At 43.1% G+C, this 17361-nt stretch overlaps 2 protein-coding genes across 2 annotated transcripts in view; one reads left to right on the top strand and one right to left on the bottom strand.

The window, feature by feature from the left end:
* LOC139709634 (PDF receptor-like) overlaps window positions 1-17361 on the bottom strand; it is a 204605-nt gene that overhangs the window by 152135 nt on the left and 35109 nt on the right. The window lies entirely within an intron of this gene.
* On the top strand, window positions 8440-10592 carry LOC139709644 (paraneoplastic antigen Ma3 homolog). Its single transcript, XM_071621606.1, has one exon. It carries the CDS (start codon window positions 8739-8741, stop codon window positions 9774-9776), a length of 1038 nt encoding a protein of 345 aa, XP_071477707.1. The 5' UTR covers window positions 8440-8738; the 3' UTR covers window positions 9777-10592.

The raw sequence follows: 17361 nt of genomic DNA, 5'->3' as shown, positions 1-17361 counted from the left end.
TAACTTTACCTTTGTGTGTGTGTGTGGGGGGGGGGGGGTCAATCTTGCAAAGTACGCATTGTTTCTCTCATTATAAATGTATTCCTGCATGATTCATTCTATATCAAACTTTATGACTTGTACTGCTTACAAATTGTTAAAACATTATAATTTGTCACATATATACTTTGTATTATGTGAGTATAGCTGCTTGTTGGATGGAAGTAAATTAGAACTGAATCGAATTGCGTTGAATTGAATTGACTTGACTTGAATTGAATTGAATTGAATTGAATTGAATTGAATTGAATTCCTTGAACTAAACTGAATTGAATTAAGATTGATTTGATAAAACAAAATGAATGATGGAAGTTGTGATGAGATGAGGTGATGACGGTGCTTGGATGAGATGATGATGATGTTAGTGTTGATGCGTGGAAGTACAGAGTAAGGATAACACTAAAGATACTTGACGATGAAATTCTCATTTCATGATTGCAAAGTAGACTGACACTAAAGAATGCTATGTGAGAGCTGTATGACGACGAGCATATTATTATGACAACGGAACTCAAGGCATCGTGTGCTACAGAGAGCAATACGTGATGAGAGGATCAAACAAAAAACACCAACAACACAAATTCTTTCACAACATCCTGCCCAGGGAGCCTGGTACACCCTACACGATAATAGTAAGTGATTTCCGCGTGGGAGAATGCGCAGTGATGTTCCCCTCCTTCCACGTAAATGTCACCAATCTTTTAATTTGCATAATTTCATTCGATGTATCATCATTGCCATACCACCGAGTTGTTTGTTTTTTTCTCTCGCTCACTCTTTTTTTCTCTATAATAGCCTAAACATGCATCAACTTGGAGAAAAAAAAAATCTCAAGCACCTATCGTCGTTGTAACATGATGCAGAAAAAAAATCGTCTGAAGACGAGACTGCCATGTATAAGATGATTAGATATTACTATCAACAACAACAACAAAATACATTTTCACATTCGTTTTCTCTCCGGACTCTACAATCATCATCATAAACAACAACAAAACATATGGAAGATCAAAGAACATGATTAAGACGAAGAACCGCGGGATCTGTGTTATTCCTGCCCCTCTAATCAGCTGATGACCGCTGGTGACTTAACAAAGACGGAGGATGGAGAGGTACAGCTTTGACTTTACAAGAAAATCGGCTTGAGAGTGCACACATGACCCCTACATTTCGAATTAGATTTTTATCGACCGGCAGATAAAGCACTCCTCTAGTATTAAGCAGCATCAGAAATTCAGAGGGCATTTTAAAGTTTCAGGCACATAGAAAGGGTAGACTTGATCAGCTTACAGAAAGAACAAACTAATCAAGGAGCGCCATCAAATCAAAAGTCTCCCTCAAGAGAAGATAAAAAGCGCCTCGAAGTCAAAATAGTTTTGTTTTTGGCAACTTCATGTCTGTAGTTCCAATCACCGCTCGATTACAGAAACAGGTTAGTCCAAACGTTACACCAGGTAAGTTAATGCGCAGAAATGTATTAGATTATCTCGAAGATGCTTCGGGGACTTTGATGTTCCTTCCCAGCCGATCCTCCTTTGACCTTCTTCGAACAGTGACTCAATCTAGCCTCGCCCTGACTCCGGGATCCTTCTCCTATCATATTATAATGTTCTGCAGAAAATCTTGGAGAGCAAAACGACGTGGAAACGTATCAACGTACCTCAACAAACATCGTAAGGCGAGTGAGGTCCTTCGTTCAAATTTACTCGCCGCTCGCCGCCATGAATAATTCAAGAATGATTGAGGGCGGTTTATACCCGGCGAGGGGTGACCGCTCTGAGTTATTCATAAGCTGTTATAAAGATTTTACTACCGACTTCTCGTCATTTTAGGCTTCCTATGTTCGGAGAAACTGAAATTTACACGCTGCACTTCCTTTCCTCTGATATGTGGCTTAATGACTGCCTTGCGTAGGGCAGGAATATCAATCCCACTTTGTTCCCGCGCCTTAACTCTCAGTATGTGGATACTGTCCTGGCCCGCTTTATATACTAGTAGTTCCCGCGCCTGTACTCTCAGTATAGTGGATACTGTCCTGGGCCCTGTTTCATAAAGCTGTTCGTGAAGTTACGAACAACTTACGAGTGACTGGTGATCAGTTCTGGGCCACGTTGCTAGAAACTTTGCGTTTAAACGCAACTTGCAACTGATTGTCACTGGCCAATCAAAATCATTGTTGGATGCATGTCTTCGTAATAGGGCAGACCCTGAGTGTACGTTGGTGTACGATTGTCATGAATTCTAGTGGAATAAATCGCGAGAGATACATGAATGTTGAAATGTTCTTTTAAAAATATTGTTTGAAAGTTCTGTTGCAGTTGTCGGTTATGATTATTTGGAGTTGAAGTCAAGTTCTATACTTCATGACAAAGCCATGAGAAAATGCAAATAGAATTGTTATTGTTATTCGTCATGTGTGTGTACGCAAGTGATAGCAACAACTTCGTCAACGTGCCAAATATCTTCTTTTTTTTTAATGTCAAGTGTAAGAATATTTATTATGGACGAAATGGTATCCGAATATCGCAAGGCCCTCTGTCAATAAGTCAGGAAGTTTTGCATGCAGGGAAGACCCAGTGGTCAGCAGTCTTGTAATGAGTTGTCACGTGACCTAAACTAGAGTTGGCACCTCTCAATATTATGAAACATGAACCGACATGACCAGAGAAAAGTTTATCATCTATTCTGAACGGCAGATGTTTTACGTTCTTACCCATTTCTGGCAAACAGGCAAACCACGACACTTCTCAAGACTTAGAGTTGTAACATTAAAACAAACAGACTCCCACGCTCGCGTATTACACAAACATAATATGCACGTTTCGTTATGTTTTCAAAGCATACGGTTCAAAAAGGAGTAAAAAAACCTTCAACAAACATAATAGTAGTATACATAATTACATATGCATAATGTCTTTATAGAGAGCGACTGCCTTGAAATAAGAAATTGACACCTTTCTAGCAATAAAAGGGGATGCTCCACTAATTTCTTATTTGAGGTGGGTTGTATCGTGTTTTCCCCAAGAGAACAATTCCAGGCACTGATGCGTATGTTTGCAATATTACTGCCCTCTTACTAATATAGTCGAGCACGTTGACTAAGGACGCCCGCGCGATGATACGGATGGTTGGTTCTGAACGAGGTCAGGCAAATATTGTTTGAGGTCTCAGCACTCATTAACCTTGTAAATTTACAACGGGATGAGATGCGCTTTTGACACAGTGGGAACCTCAAGGGAACGCACGGCTTGCTGCATATAGGCATATCTGGTATATACCCCGAAATGAACCGTTTTAACACAGCTGTACAGTGAAAGATCATACGTTCACATCTCAGGGGAAATATTAAATTCACCGGGTTGGATCTCTTTATCAGCATCGTGTTTGCTTTCGAAGATTTACAATAATTTGTTATGGATGCAAGCATGCGGTTTTAATGACAGTGAGGCTTGTAGACGACTCCCCCGCTGGATGTTACGTCGTTCCAACTTCCACTGAAAAGGCATTAGATGATGATCCATCTTCTATTACCCTTAATGCACGTGGAATTAATCAGTTGTCGATGTACGATAGTAATTTTATTTGAAGCTGTTACAGGTTGCAAACATAATGTACACCTGTCGCGTAGATAGTGCAACATCTATCATATTCTTCCGATCGAGTAGAGATGAATTATCATGCTGTTTAAAATGATTACGTGCTTTGGAGCGAGCGCCGTTGTGTGTGTTTTGTCAGGTTATGAACCGTGATACCACTGGGAGCACACCTATTAATATCCCATGAGCCCTTTCACAATGACCAAGACACTTGTTTGCAAACCTTGTTTAACTCTACGTTTCGTGCTAAACCAGCTAATTTAGTAAGTCTGAATGCATAATATGTTACTTCCCCCGAAACACGGCATAAGGTCACGTTCGAACAAACACAGGCACAGAACATCCTGATTATCAATAAACTTTTCGTGACAGCGGGTAGGCCTATTCGCTTGTAATTCGAAAATTGGATTCTCTCGAGGTTGGAATACATGGTGGTTTCTCTCATACGTAGTTTTGCATTTATTGGCGTATCAAACGTTGCTTGATTGACAGATCACGGATCTTTTGAGACAGCTCTGATATGGAATGTCGTAAGCTTAATACTGATCAGCGAATAATCACTTTTACCATCTGAGCACTCGTGTCTCTCCAATACTTGTAGGGAAACAGGTTCAAAAAGTCACAAACCCAAGTACTCAATATTAGCGCGCTCTCTTGAAAGTCTAAAACCTCCTAATGTGCATTTTGTCCCTACGTAATCATTTGCCAATGTGTCACTTTTTTTCTCCTTCGATCCCACACAGGGAACATCAAACGTCTCTGTTGTATAAGGGATGACATTCTATAGATAAAGTGTCTGGGTTGGCTGTGCGTTGTGACAGCTGGCAAGAGATCTTCCATCCCAATTAGAATTGTATTCAAGCGATCCTTTGGAAGGGAGCCGGATCGTATACCAAATGGAGACTGTGAAATGTCAATGAAAAATGTTATATTTCCTCAGTTCTAAGTCTGCGGGAAAAAACCCCGCGCATGGGGGGGGGGGGGTGCTCTTTTTCCGACGTATTTTTTTTTAGCAACCACTAACATGACTGACCGATTTCAGAAAGCGTTTCACTTTTCTCACTACGTCTTTTTTTCTTGAATGGTGGAAGAACGAGCGGCGAATAGGAAGACGAAAATCAATGGACACCCTACCATTTATACAACAGATGGCACTTCAGACAAACGTACAGAAAAATAATTTTACATTAAAAAATGACGACACAATGACAGTGCATTCAAATGGCAAAGTGATGAGATCCATGCAACTCCTTCTATTTAGAGGCTGCTATTTTCGACGGGGAAAAAACACAAAACAGATGACACCTTTTACGATGATGCACATTTAAGCACAAACACTTATTCTCTCTCCCCCCCCCCCCCCCCCCCACTTCCCATGTGATGTGCACAAGAATAGCTTGGTTGAGCGGATCTGTTATATGATGTGTTGATTTCTGACAGCTTCATTCCGGGAACGGTCTGTGCGCATTCGAGTATGTGACAATGATACTGGTATCTGGGATGGTGATGATGATGAAATGTCACGGCACCTGCATAATAATGACGTGCGGTGAAAATCCCCACGAAACCTGAAACGTGTCACGCTAGGCCAGTTCCTCTCACCACACGAGGTGAGACAAACTTGCATATGAATTCCAAGCACGAAGGCCTATTCTCTTCTCCGATCTATCTATTGATCTATCTATCTGTCTGTCTGTCTATTTATCAATCATATATATATATATATATATATATATATATATATATATATATATATATATATATACATACATATAATTATGCATCTGAAGGCCTGCATCACAAAACCACCAAAAAGTCGTCAGACACGGATTTTTGTTTAAGGGTGGATTCTGAAAGAGCAGGTCCTAAGCTTTAAAATGACATTGTATGTAATTCACTACAAATGGACTTTTCAACTCCTAAATAAGGGAAAGTAAGTATACAACTACTCTGGAAAAGTGTTTACTGAGAAAAGGGGTATTGAAGTTTAGTGACTAGTCAAGTGCGCATATAATTTCACCAAGCTGTGCTCTCCGCAATGAATGGATCAAAGAATGGTTTATAAAACTCCATGGCATCTTTGAATGGATTGTCAAATTATACTTAAACTTTGCACATCATTATAAGTACAATCTATTCATGACCTGTACTAACTTCCAACGCATTAACATCATTCTTACATAAGTTATTAAAGCTGAAAGTGAAAAGTGTTTGATGGCTTTCTATAGTGTTCCTAATTCGTAAATCTGAGAAAACCAACGACAAACCGAGGCAAAGTGTTCTAGAAAAAAAAAATTGTAAAAAGGCAATTCCCATTCGTGTCATGATCCCAAGCTTCAGAAATATATTGAAGGAAAATTGCTCTTACAAACAAAAATGTACCCCCCCCCCCAAACAAAAATTGACAAGGGTTTCCCTTTCATCTGTTTTGAGTCAGGTCAGGCGATTTTTTGTGAGTGTGAATGCATCTAAATGATATATATATATATATATATATATATATATATATATATATATATATATACATATGTCAGGTCCTGTTCCCTCGCTGTTGACAAATATGGTTCAGGAATATGGATTGACTTAATTCATCTTGTTGATATTGAGTATATTGTAGGAATAGCATTAAACATCCTACCCCAACCTTTTTTTTAAATGTTATACAAAATGCATTAATTGTGTGTACATACTTTTTGATCGCATGTTTATGTGCAGTTTCCCCGCACATTATTATTGTAGATGGAAGGAGAACCCCCTCCCCCTCTCCATCCTTATGAGTATAAAGCTTTCAACTCTCGTCAAGTATGTTACATCATTACCAAGAATGACCTCCAACCCTAAACGTTGGAATGTAAGGGTGAGGCTCAGCCTAGCAGCTGTTTCCATAAACCAGTGGTTTTGCCCGTTTTGGGGAAGAGATTGCTCTCACTCACTGAGAGCACATTCTGACACCAGCGAGTGCAGACGCCTTTTCACATACTGTCAAAGATCCCTAATTTTTGAACAGTGAATAGCTCTCATAGCTGGTGTATTATCTTCCCGAAACAGGTAAGCTTGAATTATCCTTGTTTCATTGGTAATGTTGCCCACTTTGTATTGGATTACCACCTTGTATAGGTTGTATACATTTCCAGATCACTACTGATCTTTCCAGTGATTAAGTAATGATTTCATGTGGGATATGTGTCTTACCACCTTTCAGAAGAATAATAATTACAAGTTAATCTGAAAGTAGGACTGTGACAAGTCATTTCAAGACGTGTAATTTGTCATTCTGACAAACCAATTTTAATGTATATAGCATTTGCAGATTCGCAAGTTTATAACATTGTATTTCATAATTAATGATCTACAGCAGTTATACAATTGCAGTTGTTTTAAATAGCCAGATACATATGTAACCCCGGTGATGGCTATTTAATTGTTGAGGTAGTTTATGGTGAACAGTGACACAAGGAATGATCACTTACTCTATAGTGTAAATTGTTACATTGTACTATTTGTAGGACAACAGAAGAGAAATTAAACATGGACTGTTAAATGATGCGGTAGTGCATGTTAATATACCATATATCAGTTGATGTATGTCAAGTACGATGATATCATAAAGTTATGCCTATCGGAGAATGTTGTAAAAGCCAAGCGCTGTAGATTGTGACAGTTTGAAGTGTGAATGCTCAGGCTGCCCTTTAATGACATCGAGCCTTTAACGTGCACCTCTGCCATGACTCTGGCTGGTGATGTTAACCAAAATCCCCCTTGCCTAGCTTTTCCATTCTCTCCCTCTCTCTCTCCCTCTCTCTTCCTCTCTTTACCCTGGTGGTGGTCAAGCTATCCACTGTAAATAATGTGGAATGTTCGGCCTTGGGTCTCTCTCTCTTCTCGGGCCGGAGAAAGTGGAGAAAACTGAGAAAAAGAGGAGATTGTGGAAAAAGAGGAGTTTGGTCATGTTAGTTGCGTAGAATGATTTTCAGCTGTATAACTTATTTTTTCAGAGTTACTTTTATCCTGCAAGTTTGTAAAGCATTAAATGTTGTCAACCAAGACATTATACAATAGGAGAGCACATTCTGACACCAGCGAGTGCAGACGCCTTTTCACATACTGTCAAAGATCCCTAATTTTTGAACAGTGAATAGCTCTCATAGCTGGTGTATTATCTTCCCGAAACAGCCACCCCCCTGATTTCTGACTGGTTTCGAGTGTAGCACTGTGGGTCTCCACTATTCTGTCCCGTCGCCAAGGCAACGCTCTCCACCCTGGTCGACTGAGCTGACTTGTCCGAAGAGAAGTTTATATTGTCAACCACCCTCAGTTGTGAACGTCAATTGTTAATAACTGTGTTAAATTGAAGTAACAGTGGATAAGATTGTGTAAACTCAGTTGTGTACATTGAGCCATACTTTCATTCACATACCAAGGTGTCATTATATTTTACTCAACTCGACACTGCGGTCGAGAGTGAGATAAAATAAATTAATATCTTTGCAGAAGAATCTGGCACCAAAGATAATTGTGTGAAGATTGTTTTATTTATGTAGTTTCTGTTATTAAATCTCCTGTGAGTAATCTAAACTCGAACTGGGCCAGGTTATGAATTAACCTGTGACAAAAAATGGAGGCACTGCCCGGATCGTAATTTTGAAGAGAAATTTTTGTATTACCTTCAAACTCTTTCAGATTTGTTGATAACCTTTTTAAAGCAGTTAATTAACTTTTTTTTTGCACCTTATGCTAATTGCACACACAGAATTGATTTGAAGGGTTAACTTTGATATATTTGTTCCTTGTTGTGATACTATGAGGTAACTGCAATTTATGTAACCCCAAGTTGACATAGCATATCTTTATGTTTAAGTGTGATCATTTCAATAATCACCCTTAATTTAAAGTCATTTGTGCAGTAGTGGCCTACTACTGACAGGTGTCAATTTCTATACATTGTTAACTTTATTTTAGTTGTTGTGAACACTTTATAGTTTTGACACAATTTTTCCATAATATTTGAATTTTGAAATTTTGGTGCTTTCTTGTTCAATTCTATTTGTTTTTGCTCTGCAATATTTTCGTTCCTGTCGATAAGCTAACAAAGATATTGCAATCATGTCCCAGCAAGAAGAGAAATCTGATTTCCAAGCTGCCCTGGCTAAGCTACTTGGAGAACATGGAAAAACCCTTGCCGATTTGTCTTTAGATCCCCCTGTATCCTCCCAGTCAAACCCAGAGGTGACCATACCAAAAGCTGTCCAAGAAACCATAGTCAAACACGTCGTGACGTCATCTTCCATCCAGCGAAGGAGACTCAGACTCTTCTCTGGACGTTCCCCTGTGCCAAGTGGGGAGTTTGATTTCGAAAGCTGGCGGCGTCCTGCCCAACAGCTCGTGGAGGATAGAGATCTGTCAGACTCCGAAAAGTACAACAGGATTGCTGAATCGCTACTCCCACCTGCCAGTGACATCATTTGGGCACTGGGGAAGGATGTTACAGCAGCCGAGTGTCTTGAAGGTCTTGAGAAGGCATACGGGTCGACGACTGATGGGGATGAACTCTATTTGAAATTTAGCGAGTGCTACCAGCAGGAGCATGAAGCGGCAGCTGAATACCTCCTTCGTCTGCAAAGTCACCTCTCACGAGCCCTTGATGCCGGCGGAGTTGCCAAAGAACGAGGAGATAATGTTAGAGTGCAACAGTTTTTGAGAGGTTGCCTTTACAATGATCCTCTTCTGGTGGCACTCGACCTCAAACGGCGATCTACACCCCCCACTTTCGTTGCCCTTCTCCAGGAGGTTAGACAGGAGGAGCAGAAGCAGCTTGACAAGGCGGAGCGCCGGAAGGGAGGACACATGGGCAAGAAAAAGGCTTTTTCGGCTGAACAAATTGCAGCCTCCCCTTCTGATGAACGCATTGCTGAGCTTCAGAAGCAAGTCATGTCACTCCAACAACAGCTGGCAGCAACTACCAACTCATTTCCAAGGGGCCCCCCACGCAATCGAAGAAGAAGGCGGACAATGTTTTGTTACAACTGTGGCGAGGATGGGCACCGAATGGAACAGTGCGAGGGAGAGACGAATGCCGCCCTTGTGCAATCCAAGATGGTGTCGCGAACCCAGTCCACGGGAAACGACGGCGGCCACCAGTAGTGGGACAACAGGTGGCCAGAAGGAGAAGAAGACGTCCCACAGGGCGAGTCAAGACAGTCCAAGATCAATCTCATCAATCTCCCACTAAAGTGGGATCCCAAATTCTGCCTTCCTCACTTGTGGGTGATCAACCCATAGTCACGGTGGAGGTTGATGGGATTTCTTGTGAGTGTCTGATGGATACCGGCTCTCAGGTAACCTGTGTGTCTGAGGTGTTTTACCATAAACATCTAAAACATCGCCCCCTGGAGCCTCTCGACAACTTGCTTGTGGTTGGTGCAGGTGGTACCAAAATACCCTACATAGGATACATTGAAATCCACTTGTACTTCCCAGCAGACAAAGCCGGTGTTGAGGTGGAGACAACCACCTTAGCACTGGTAACCCCTACAAGAGACGGCAGTGAGAAAGCACCCCTCCTCATGGGCACCAATACCAATGTAGTGCGAAGGATGCTTGAAGGCTGCAAGCAGAAGATGGGAGAAAATTTCCTACAGACCATGAAGGTGAATAACGCCCTCACTTCAGCATTTCACCAGCTGGATGCAACATCCAATGATGTTCCGGATATTCAGCCACCTGCAGTACGACTCCCCAACAAGGTGAGTGTTCACATGAAGGCTGGCGAGACCAAAGTGGTTACAGGTGTTGTCGAAACCCCTCTCCAATCCTCCGCAACCGTCATGATTGAAGAAGGAGAAGGATGTTTTCCACCAGCTGGATTGCTGATCAGAAGGAGCGTGATTACTTTGCCTCAAGATCCCAACAGTGACGTGGATGTAATCGTCACCAATACATCTCAGCATGACATTGAAATTCCAGGAGGATCGATTATCGCTACGGTTCATACTGCTGAAGTTCTAATAGACCAATTAGAAACTAGTGCTCCCCAAGAACCCCAGCCTTTTCCTCCTCCAGTAGGATGTGATGCTACTGAGATTGGCGAAGCTGACAAACAACGCTTAGCCAAGCTGCTCCAGTCCTATCAAGATGTGTTCTCCAGAGACGACCTGGATATTGGCCGCACATCAGCAGTCAAACATCAAATCCGCCTGACAGATGATGCTCCATTTCGTGAGAGTTCCAGGCGTATTCCTCCTGCGGATTATGCAGATACTCGTCGCCATTTACAAGAGCTCAAGGACAAAGGGATCATCCGTGATTCGCAAAGCTCATTTGCATCACCAATTGTCCTCGTTAGAAAAAAGAATGGCGACTTGAGGCTCTGTATAGATTACAGGAAGTTGAACAGCAGGACAGTACGGGATCAATACAACATACCAAAGATAGAAGATACCCTCCACACCCTATCTGGAGCAGTCTGGTTCTCAACACTGGACCTTAAATCTGGATATTACCAAGTGGAAATGGCGGAAGAGGACAAAGCAAAGACAGCCTTCTGGTGCCCTCTTGGCTTTTACGAGTTTAACAGGATGCCCCAAGGAATAACGAATGCCCCAGCCACATTCCAGCGTTTGATGGAAAAATGCATGGGAGACATGGCTATGACAGATGTGCTGGTGTATCTTGACGACTTGTTGGTCTTCTCCGCCACATTTGACGAGCACCTCACCCGCCTCGAAAAGGTCTTCACCAGGCTTAGAGAATTCGGCCTCAAACTCAACTCGGAGAAGTGCTGTTTCGCTCAAACCTCAGTTAAATGTCTAGGACACGTGATCTCCAAGGAGGGAGTGAGCACCAGCCCTGACAAGGTGTCTGCCGTCCAGCAGTGGCCAACTCCTGCAACAGCTAGAGAGTTGAAGTCCTTTTTGGGCTTCACTGGATACTATCGGCGTTTCGTTCCCGAATATAGCCGAATTGCAAAACCACTCCACGACTTGATGAAAGACTACGACCCTATCAGAAGGAGGGGGAGGAAGCCAACAAAGGCACCACTAGCCATGAGGCCCAAACCAACAACGCCCTTTGGTGAGAACTGGAACTCACAATGCCAGAGTGCTTTCAGCAAACTGAAGGAAATGCTCACCTCAGCCCCCATCCTTGCTTTTGCAGATTATGCTGCACCCTTTATCCTTCATACGGATGCAAGCACGAGTGGGCTAGGTGCTGCGCTCTATCAGCAAGTGGATGGGAAGGAGCGGCCTATAGCCTACGCCAGCAGGGGACTCTCCAAGAGTGAGGCCAACTACCCGGCTCACAAGCTAGAATTTCTTGCTGTGAAATGGGCCGTCACTGAGAAGTTCATAGACTATCTCCATGGTGCCACATTCACAGTAGTGACAGATAACAACCCTCTCACCTACGTTCTTTCATCGGCAAAGCTTGATGCGACGAGTCACCGTTGGTTGGCAGCTCTGGCTAACTTTGACTTCACGCTCAAGTATAGACCTGGCAAGACGAACGCAGATGCAGATGCCTTATCCAGAATACCCCAAGCTTCTCTCGGGGATGACGAGGAATTCATGAGCACACAAGAGAAGATCTTCAAACTCCAAGAACGCCTCAGAGACCCTAGTGATGGTATCTGTTCACAAAAGGCATTCCGAGCAGTCTGTCAGAGTCATGAATTCAGCATTTCTGGCCAGGACACTGAGGGTGAAGATGCAGAGAATGATGGTGGAGGGTGTGCCCTAGTGGATGTCATTACTGATTCAGAAGGGGCCATTCCTGATGACTTTGCCTCAGGCGGTTTAGGAGAAACTGCATTGCCAAGCTTAAGTCCTGCAGACTGGAGAAGGCTGCAGCTAGAAGATGACCCCATCCGCCAAGTTATCGAGTTCATAGAGAGTGGCACTCCTCTAACAACGAAGATGAGATCAGAGATGGCAGAGGAAGCCAGAGTGATCCTGCGGCATCGTGAAAACCTCCAAATGGACGACGGTGTATTATACAAGGTGAGCGCCGCTCCTCGAGGCAACCGGGCAAGACAACTCGTTCTACCAAGTAGCCATCGAGCAGAAGCGTTTCGCCTTCTCCATGATGACGTTGGCCACCTGGGACAAGAGAGGACCTTCGACCTCCTTAGATCCAGGTTCTACTGGCCGCGTATGGATGCAGAAGTAGAGCACAGATGTCGTACTTGCGAGAGGTGTGTGCAACGGAAGCAGAGAGCCCAGAGAGCAGCACCCCTAGTTAATATTACAACGACTGCCCCCATGGAACTAGTATGCATGGATTTCCTGTCCTTGGAGCCAGACAACAAGAATACTTCCAACATATTAGTCATAACTGATCATTTCACCCGTTATGCGCAAGCATATCCAACCAAAGATCAGACGGCCAAGACTGTTGCAAGAGTGCTGTGGGAACAATTTTTCATCCATTACGGGTTTCCTGAGAGGCTGCACTCCGACCAGGGGAGAGATTTTGAAGCCAGCCTTATTTCGGAGCTGTGCCAACTGGCTGGCATCCGTAAATCCAGGACGACTCCCTACCATCCTCAGGGGAATGGCCAAGTAGAAAGGTTCAACCAGACCCTTATCAACATGCTTGGCACCCTTGAGGACGACAAGAAGCAGCAGTGGCGGCTCTACGTTAGACCCCTGGTGCACGCGTACAATTGCACGAGACACACCTCTACGGGAGCATCACCCTACATGCTCATGTTTGGGAGAGAGCCCCGTCTACCCATTGATGTGCAGTTTGGCATCACCACGCCGCAAACCTCCGCCAAGTCCCATCACAAGTACGTCCAAGACCTGCGCCGCCGCTTAAACCAAGCCCATAAGCTTGCTGCTACCCAAGCCCAGAAGAATGCGGCCTACCAAAAGAAGCGTCATGACGTGTCTGTTCGGGACCATGCCCTGGCTGTTGGAGATAGAGTATTGGTGAAGAACGTTGGCCTCAAGGGCAAACACAACCTGGCAGACCGGTGGAGAAGTAAACGATATCGCGTCATTCGGCGAATCAGTGCTGACATGCCTGTTTACGTCGTTAAGCCGATGGACGATGATGGCCCTGAACGTACACTCCATCGAAACCTTCTCCTCCCATGTGGTTTCCTTCCATCTGAACCAGACATCCCTGTCACACCCCCAAGACCAGCACCGACACCACGGCCCAGGACATCCAAGCGACTAGCTGCTAAGAACCCTCAGCCATCTCGTGTCCCTGATAATTCATCTACCGACTCGGACATTGTATCGGACATTGTAGTACATGATACTTTGGACCCTGTTGTCATTAAAACTCGTCCAACCCCGGCTCCCCGCCGACGTCTATCCATTAGTAAACCAGACCAGCCCACTCCCATCTTGAATCCTCATGCCGAGGAATTCATACCTGAACAGAGGGAGCCTGAAGAAGAATTACCCGAAGTGACTGATATAGGCGAGGCAGAGGAAACCATTGAACATGAAGCTACGGATGACACATCGGAAGATGAGTCATTACCGTCAACCCAGTCCGATGTAGCGGAAGAACAACCCATACCTCCTAGACGGTCTTCAAGGCGTCGGGTTCCACCTGACCGACTTTGGTATGGCACTCTGGGGAGTAGGAAGGTCAAGCTCATTGAAGAGCAGTTGGCTTTGCAAAAGCAGAGTCTCGCCTTGCTTCATGCTTACTTACTTCCATAGCGTCATGTCGGGACGACATGATTCTAGGAGGGGAAAATGTCAGGTCCTGTTCCCTCGCTGTTGACAAATATGGTTCAGGAATATGGATTGACTTAATTCATCTTGTTGATATTGAGTATATTGTAGGAATAGCATTAAACATCCTACCCCAACCTTTTTTTTAAATGTTATACAAAATGCATTAATTGTGTGTACATACTTTTTGATCGCATGTTTATGTGCAGTTTCCCCGCACATTATTATTGTAGATGGAAGGAGAACCCCCTCCCCCTCTCCATCCTTATGAGTATAAAGCTTTCAACTCTCGTCAAGTATGTTACATCATTACCAAGAATGACCTCCAACCCTAAACGTTGGAATGTAAGGGTGAGGCTCAGCCTAGCAGCTGTTTCCATAAACCAGTGGTTTTGCCCGTTTTGGGGAAGAGATTGCTCTCACTCACTGAGAGCACATTCTGACACCAGCGAGTGCAGACGCCTTTTCACATACTGTCAAAGATCCCTAATTTTTGAACAGTGAATAGCTCTCATAGCTGGTGTATTATCTTCCCGAAACAGGTAAGCTTGAATTATCCTTGTTTCATTGGTAATGTTGCCCACTTTGTATTGGATTACCACCTTGTATAGGTTGTATACATTTCCAGATCACTACTGATCTTTCCAGTGATTAAGTAATGATTTCATGTGGGATATGTGTCTTACCACCTTTCAGAAGAATAATAATTACAAGTTAATCTGAAAGTAGGACTGTGACAAGTCATTTCAAGACGTGTAATTTGTCATTCTGACAAACCAATTTTAATGTATATAGCATTTGCAGATTCGCAAGTTTATAACATTGTATTTCATAATTAATGATCTACAGCAGTTATACAATTGCAGTTGTTTTAAATAGCCAGATACATATGTAACCCCGGTGATGGCTATTTAATTGTTGAGGTAGTTTATGGTGAACAGTGACACAAGGAATGATCACTTACTCTATAGTGTAAATTGTTACATTGTACTATTTGTAGGACAACAGAAGAGAAATTAAACATGGACTGTTAAATGATGCGGTAGTGCATGTTAATATACCATATATCAGTTGATGTATGTCAAGTACGATGATATCATAAAGTTATGCCTATCGGAGAATGTTGTAAAAGCCAAGCGCTGTAGATTGTGACAGTTTGAAGTGTGAATGCTCAGGCTGCCCTTTAATGACATCGAGCCTTTAACGTGCACCTCTGCCATGACTCTGGCTGGTGATGTTAACCAAAATCCCCCTTGCCTAGCTTTTCCATTCTCTCCCTCTCTCTCTCCCTCTCTCTTCCTCTCTTTACCCTGGTGGTGGTCAAGCTATCCACTGTAAATAATGTGGAATGTTCGGCCTTGGGTCTCTCTCTCTTCTCGGGCCGGAGAAAGTGGAGAAAACTGAGAAAAAGAGGAGATTGTGGAAAAAGAGGAGTTTGGTCATGTTAGTTGCGTAGAATGATTTTCAGCTGTATAACTTATTTTTTCAGAGTTACTTTTATCCTGCAAGTTTGTAAAGCATTAAATGTTGTCAACCAAGACATTATACAATAGGAGAGCACATTCTGACACCAGCGAGTGCAGACGCCTTTTCACATACTGTCAAAGATCCCTAATTTTTGAACAGTGAATAGCTCTCATAGCTGGTGTATTATCTTCCCGAAACAGCCACCCCCCTGATTTCTGACTGGTTTCGAGTGTAGCACTGTGGGTCTCCACTATTCTGTCCCGTCGCCAAGGCAACGCTCTCCACCCTGGTCGACTGAGCTGACTTGTCCGAAGAGAAGTTTATATTGTCAACCACCCTCAGTTGTGAACGTCAATTGTTAATAACTGTGTTAAATTGAAGTAACAGTGGATAAGATTGTGTAAACTCAGTTGTGTACATTGAGCCATACTTTCATTCACATACCAAGGTGTCATTATATTTTACTCAACTCGACACTGCGGTCGAGAGTGAGATAAAATAAATTAATATCTTTGCAGAAGAATCTGGCACCAAAGATAATTGTGTGAAGATTGTTTTATTTATGTAGTTTCTGTTATTAAATCTCCTGTGAGTAATCTAAACTCGAACTGGGCCAGGTTATGAATTAACCTGTGACACATACATATGTCTATACCCCTCTGTTTATATATATGCTTAAAATGTATAAGAGTTGCTATTCAGTCAACGGCCTCAATCGAATATATAGGTGACCTTGACAGGTAATAAGTTTGAGATACCCAGTTATATTCACAACTTAGTTTTACGATAGTTAACCAGCTGTTTATACACAGACCTTGTTAACGAATCGCATTTTTTTGCACGCCACCAATCATGCATGTCGCTGCACTGGAGGGTCCCTGTGGCGTCCATGTCGCACCAGGGGACACTACGTGCGTTCAAGGGAAGTGAGCGCGGCATGTATGCGGAAGTCGAGCGCGTCGTAGACAGCGCGGGTGAGTTGATGACGACAGAAATAGTAAGGGAACAGTGCCTGTGCCTTCGTTCAAGTTGTCTAGGGTGACGAGCAGGGGTCGGGGGTGGGGGCGGAGGTGAGAGTACCAGACCTTTCCAATGTATTCGAATATAACAGACGCATCTACTGAGCTAAGAAATATATTGGATGCCTGGTCTTCACAGATCTCCTGTAAGAACTGCATGCCGAATTTTGATTGTGCAATGTTACTACGACCATGCAATATATTTTAGCAGGGGTGCAGGGTGGTATGAGAAAGCGCAGACAGATAACCTACCGGTTTACGAAGTAGCTAAATGGCGATATTATTGCAGCGACCAATATCTTAAGATGAACCCCTCTGTAACAAGAACAAAGAACATTGAAGTACAGCCTTCTGGGTTCCATTTCATAAAAAAAGTTGATATGATAGTAACTCTTGCTGAAATGGCAATAATCATGGTAATGACAGGAATCCAGCTTCCTGATTGGCTGTTGCTATGGGAAGTTGCCATTCCAGCAAGAGTAATTGTTATCCTAATATCTATTATGAAATGGGGCCCTGGAGATTGAATTAGTGTTGTTGTTGTTG

Source organism: Diadema antillarum, unplaced genomic scaffold (assembly GCF_040938485.1).
Source record: "Diadema antillarum isolate AM-2024a unplaced genomic scaffold, OU_Dant_1.0 seq00001455_RagTag, whole genome shotgun sequence".
Taxonomy (NCBI): Eukaryota; Metazoa; Echinodermata; class Echinoidea; order Diadematoida; family Diadematidae; genus Diadema; species Diadema antillarum.
Note: the sequence above shows the minus strand (reverse complement) of the source record. Positions and strands in the feature narration are given on the sequence as shown.

Coding starts and splice junctions, on each gene's coding strand:
- LOC139709644 (XM_071621606.1), top strand. CDS start 8,739: ATGTCCCAGCAAGAAGAGAAATCTGATTTCCAAGCTGCCCTGGCTAAG.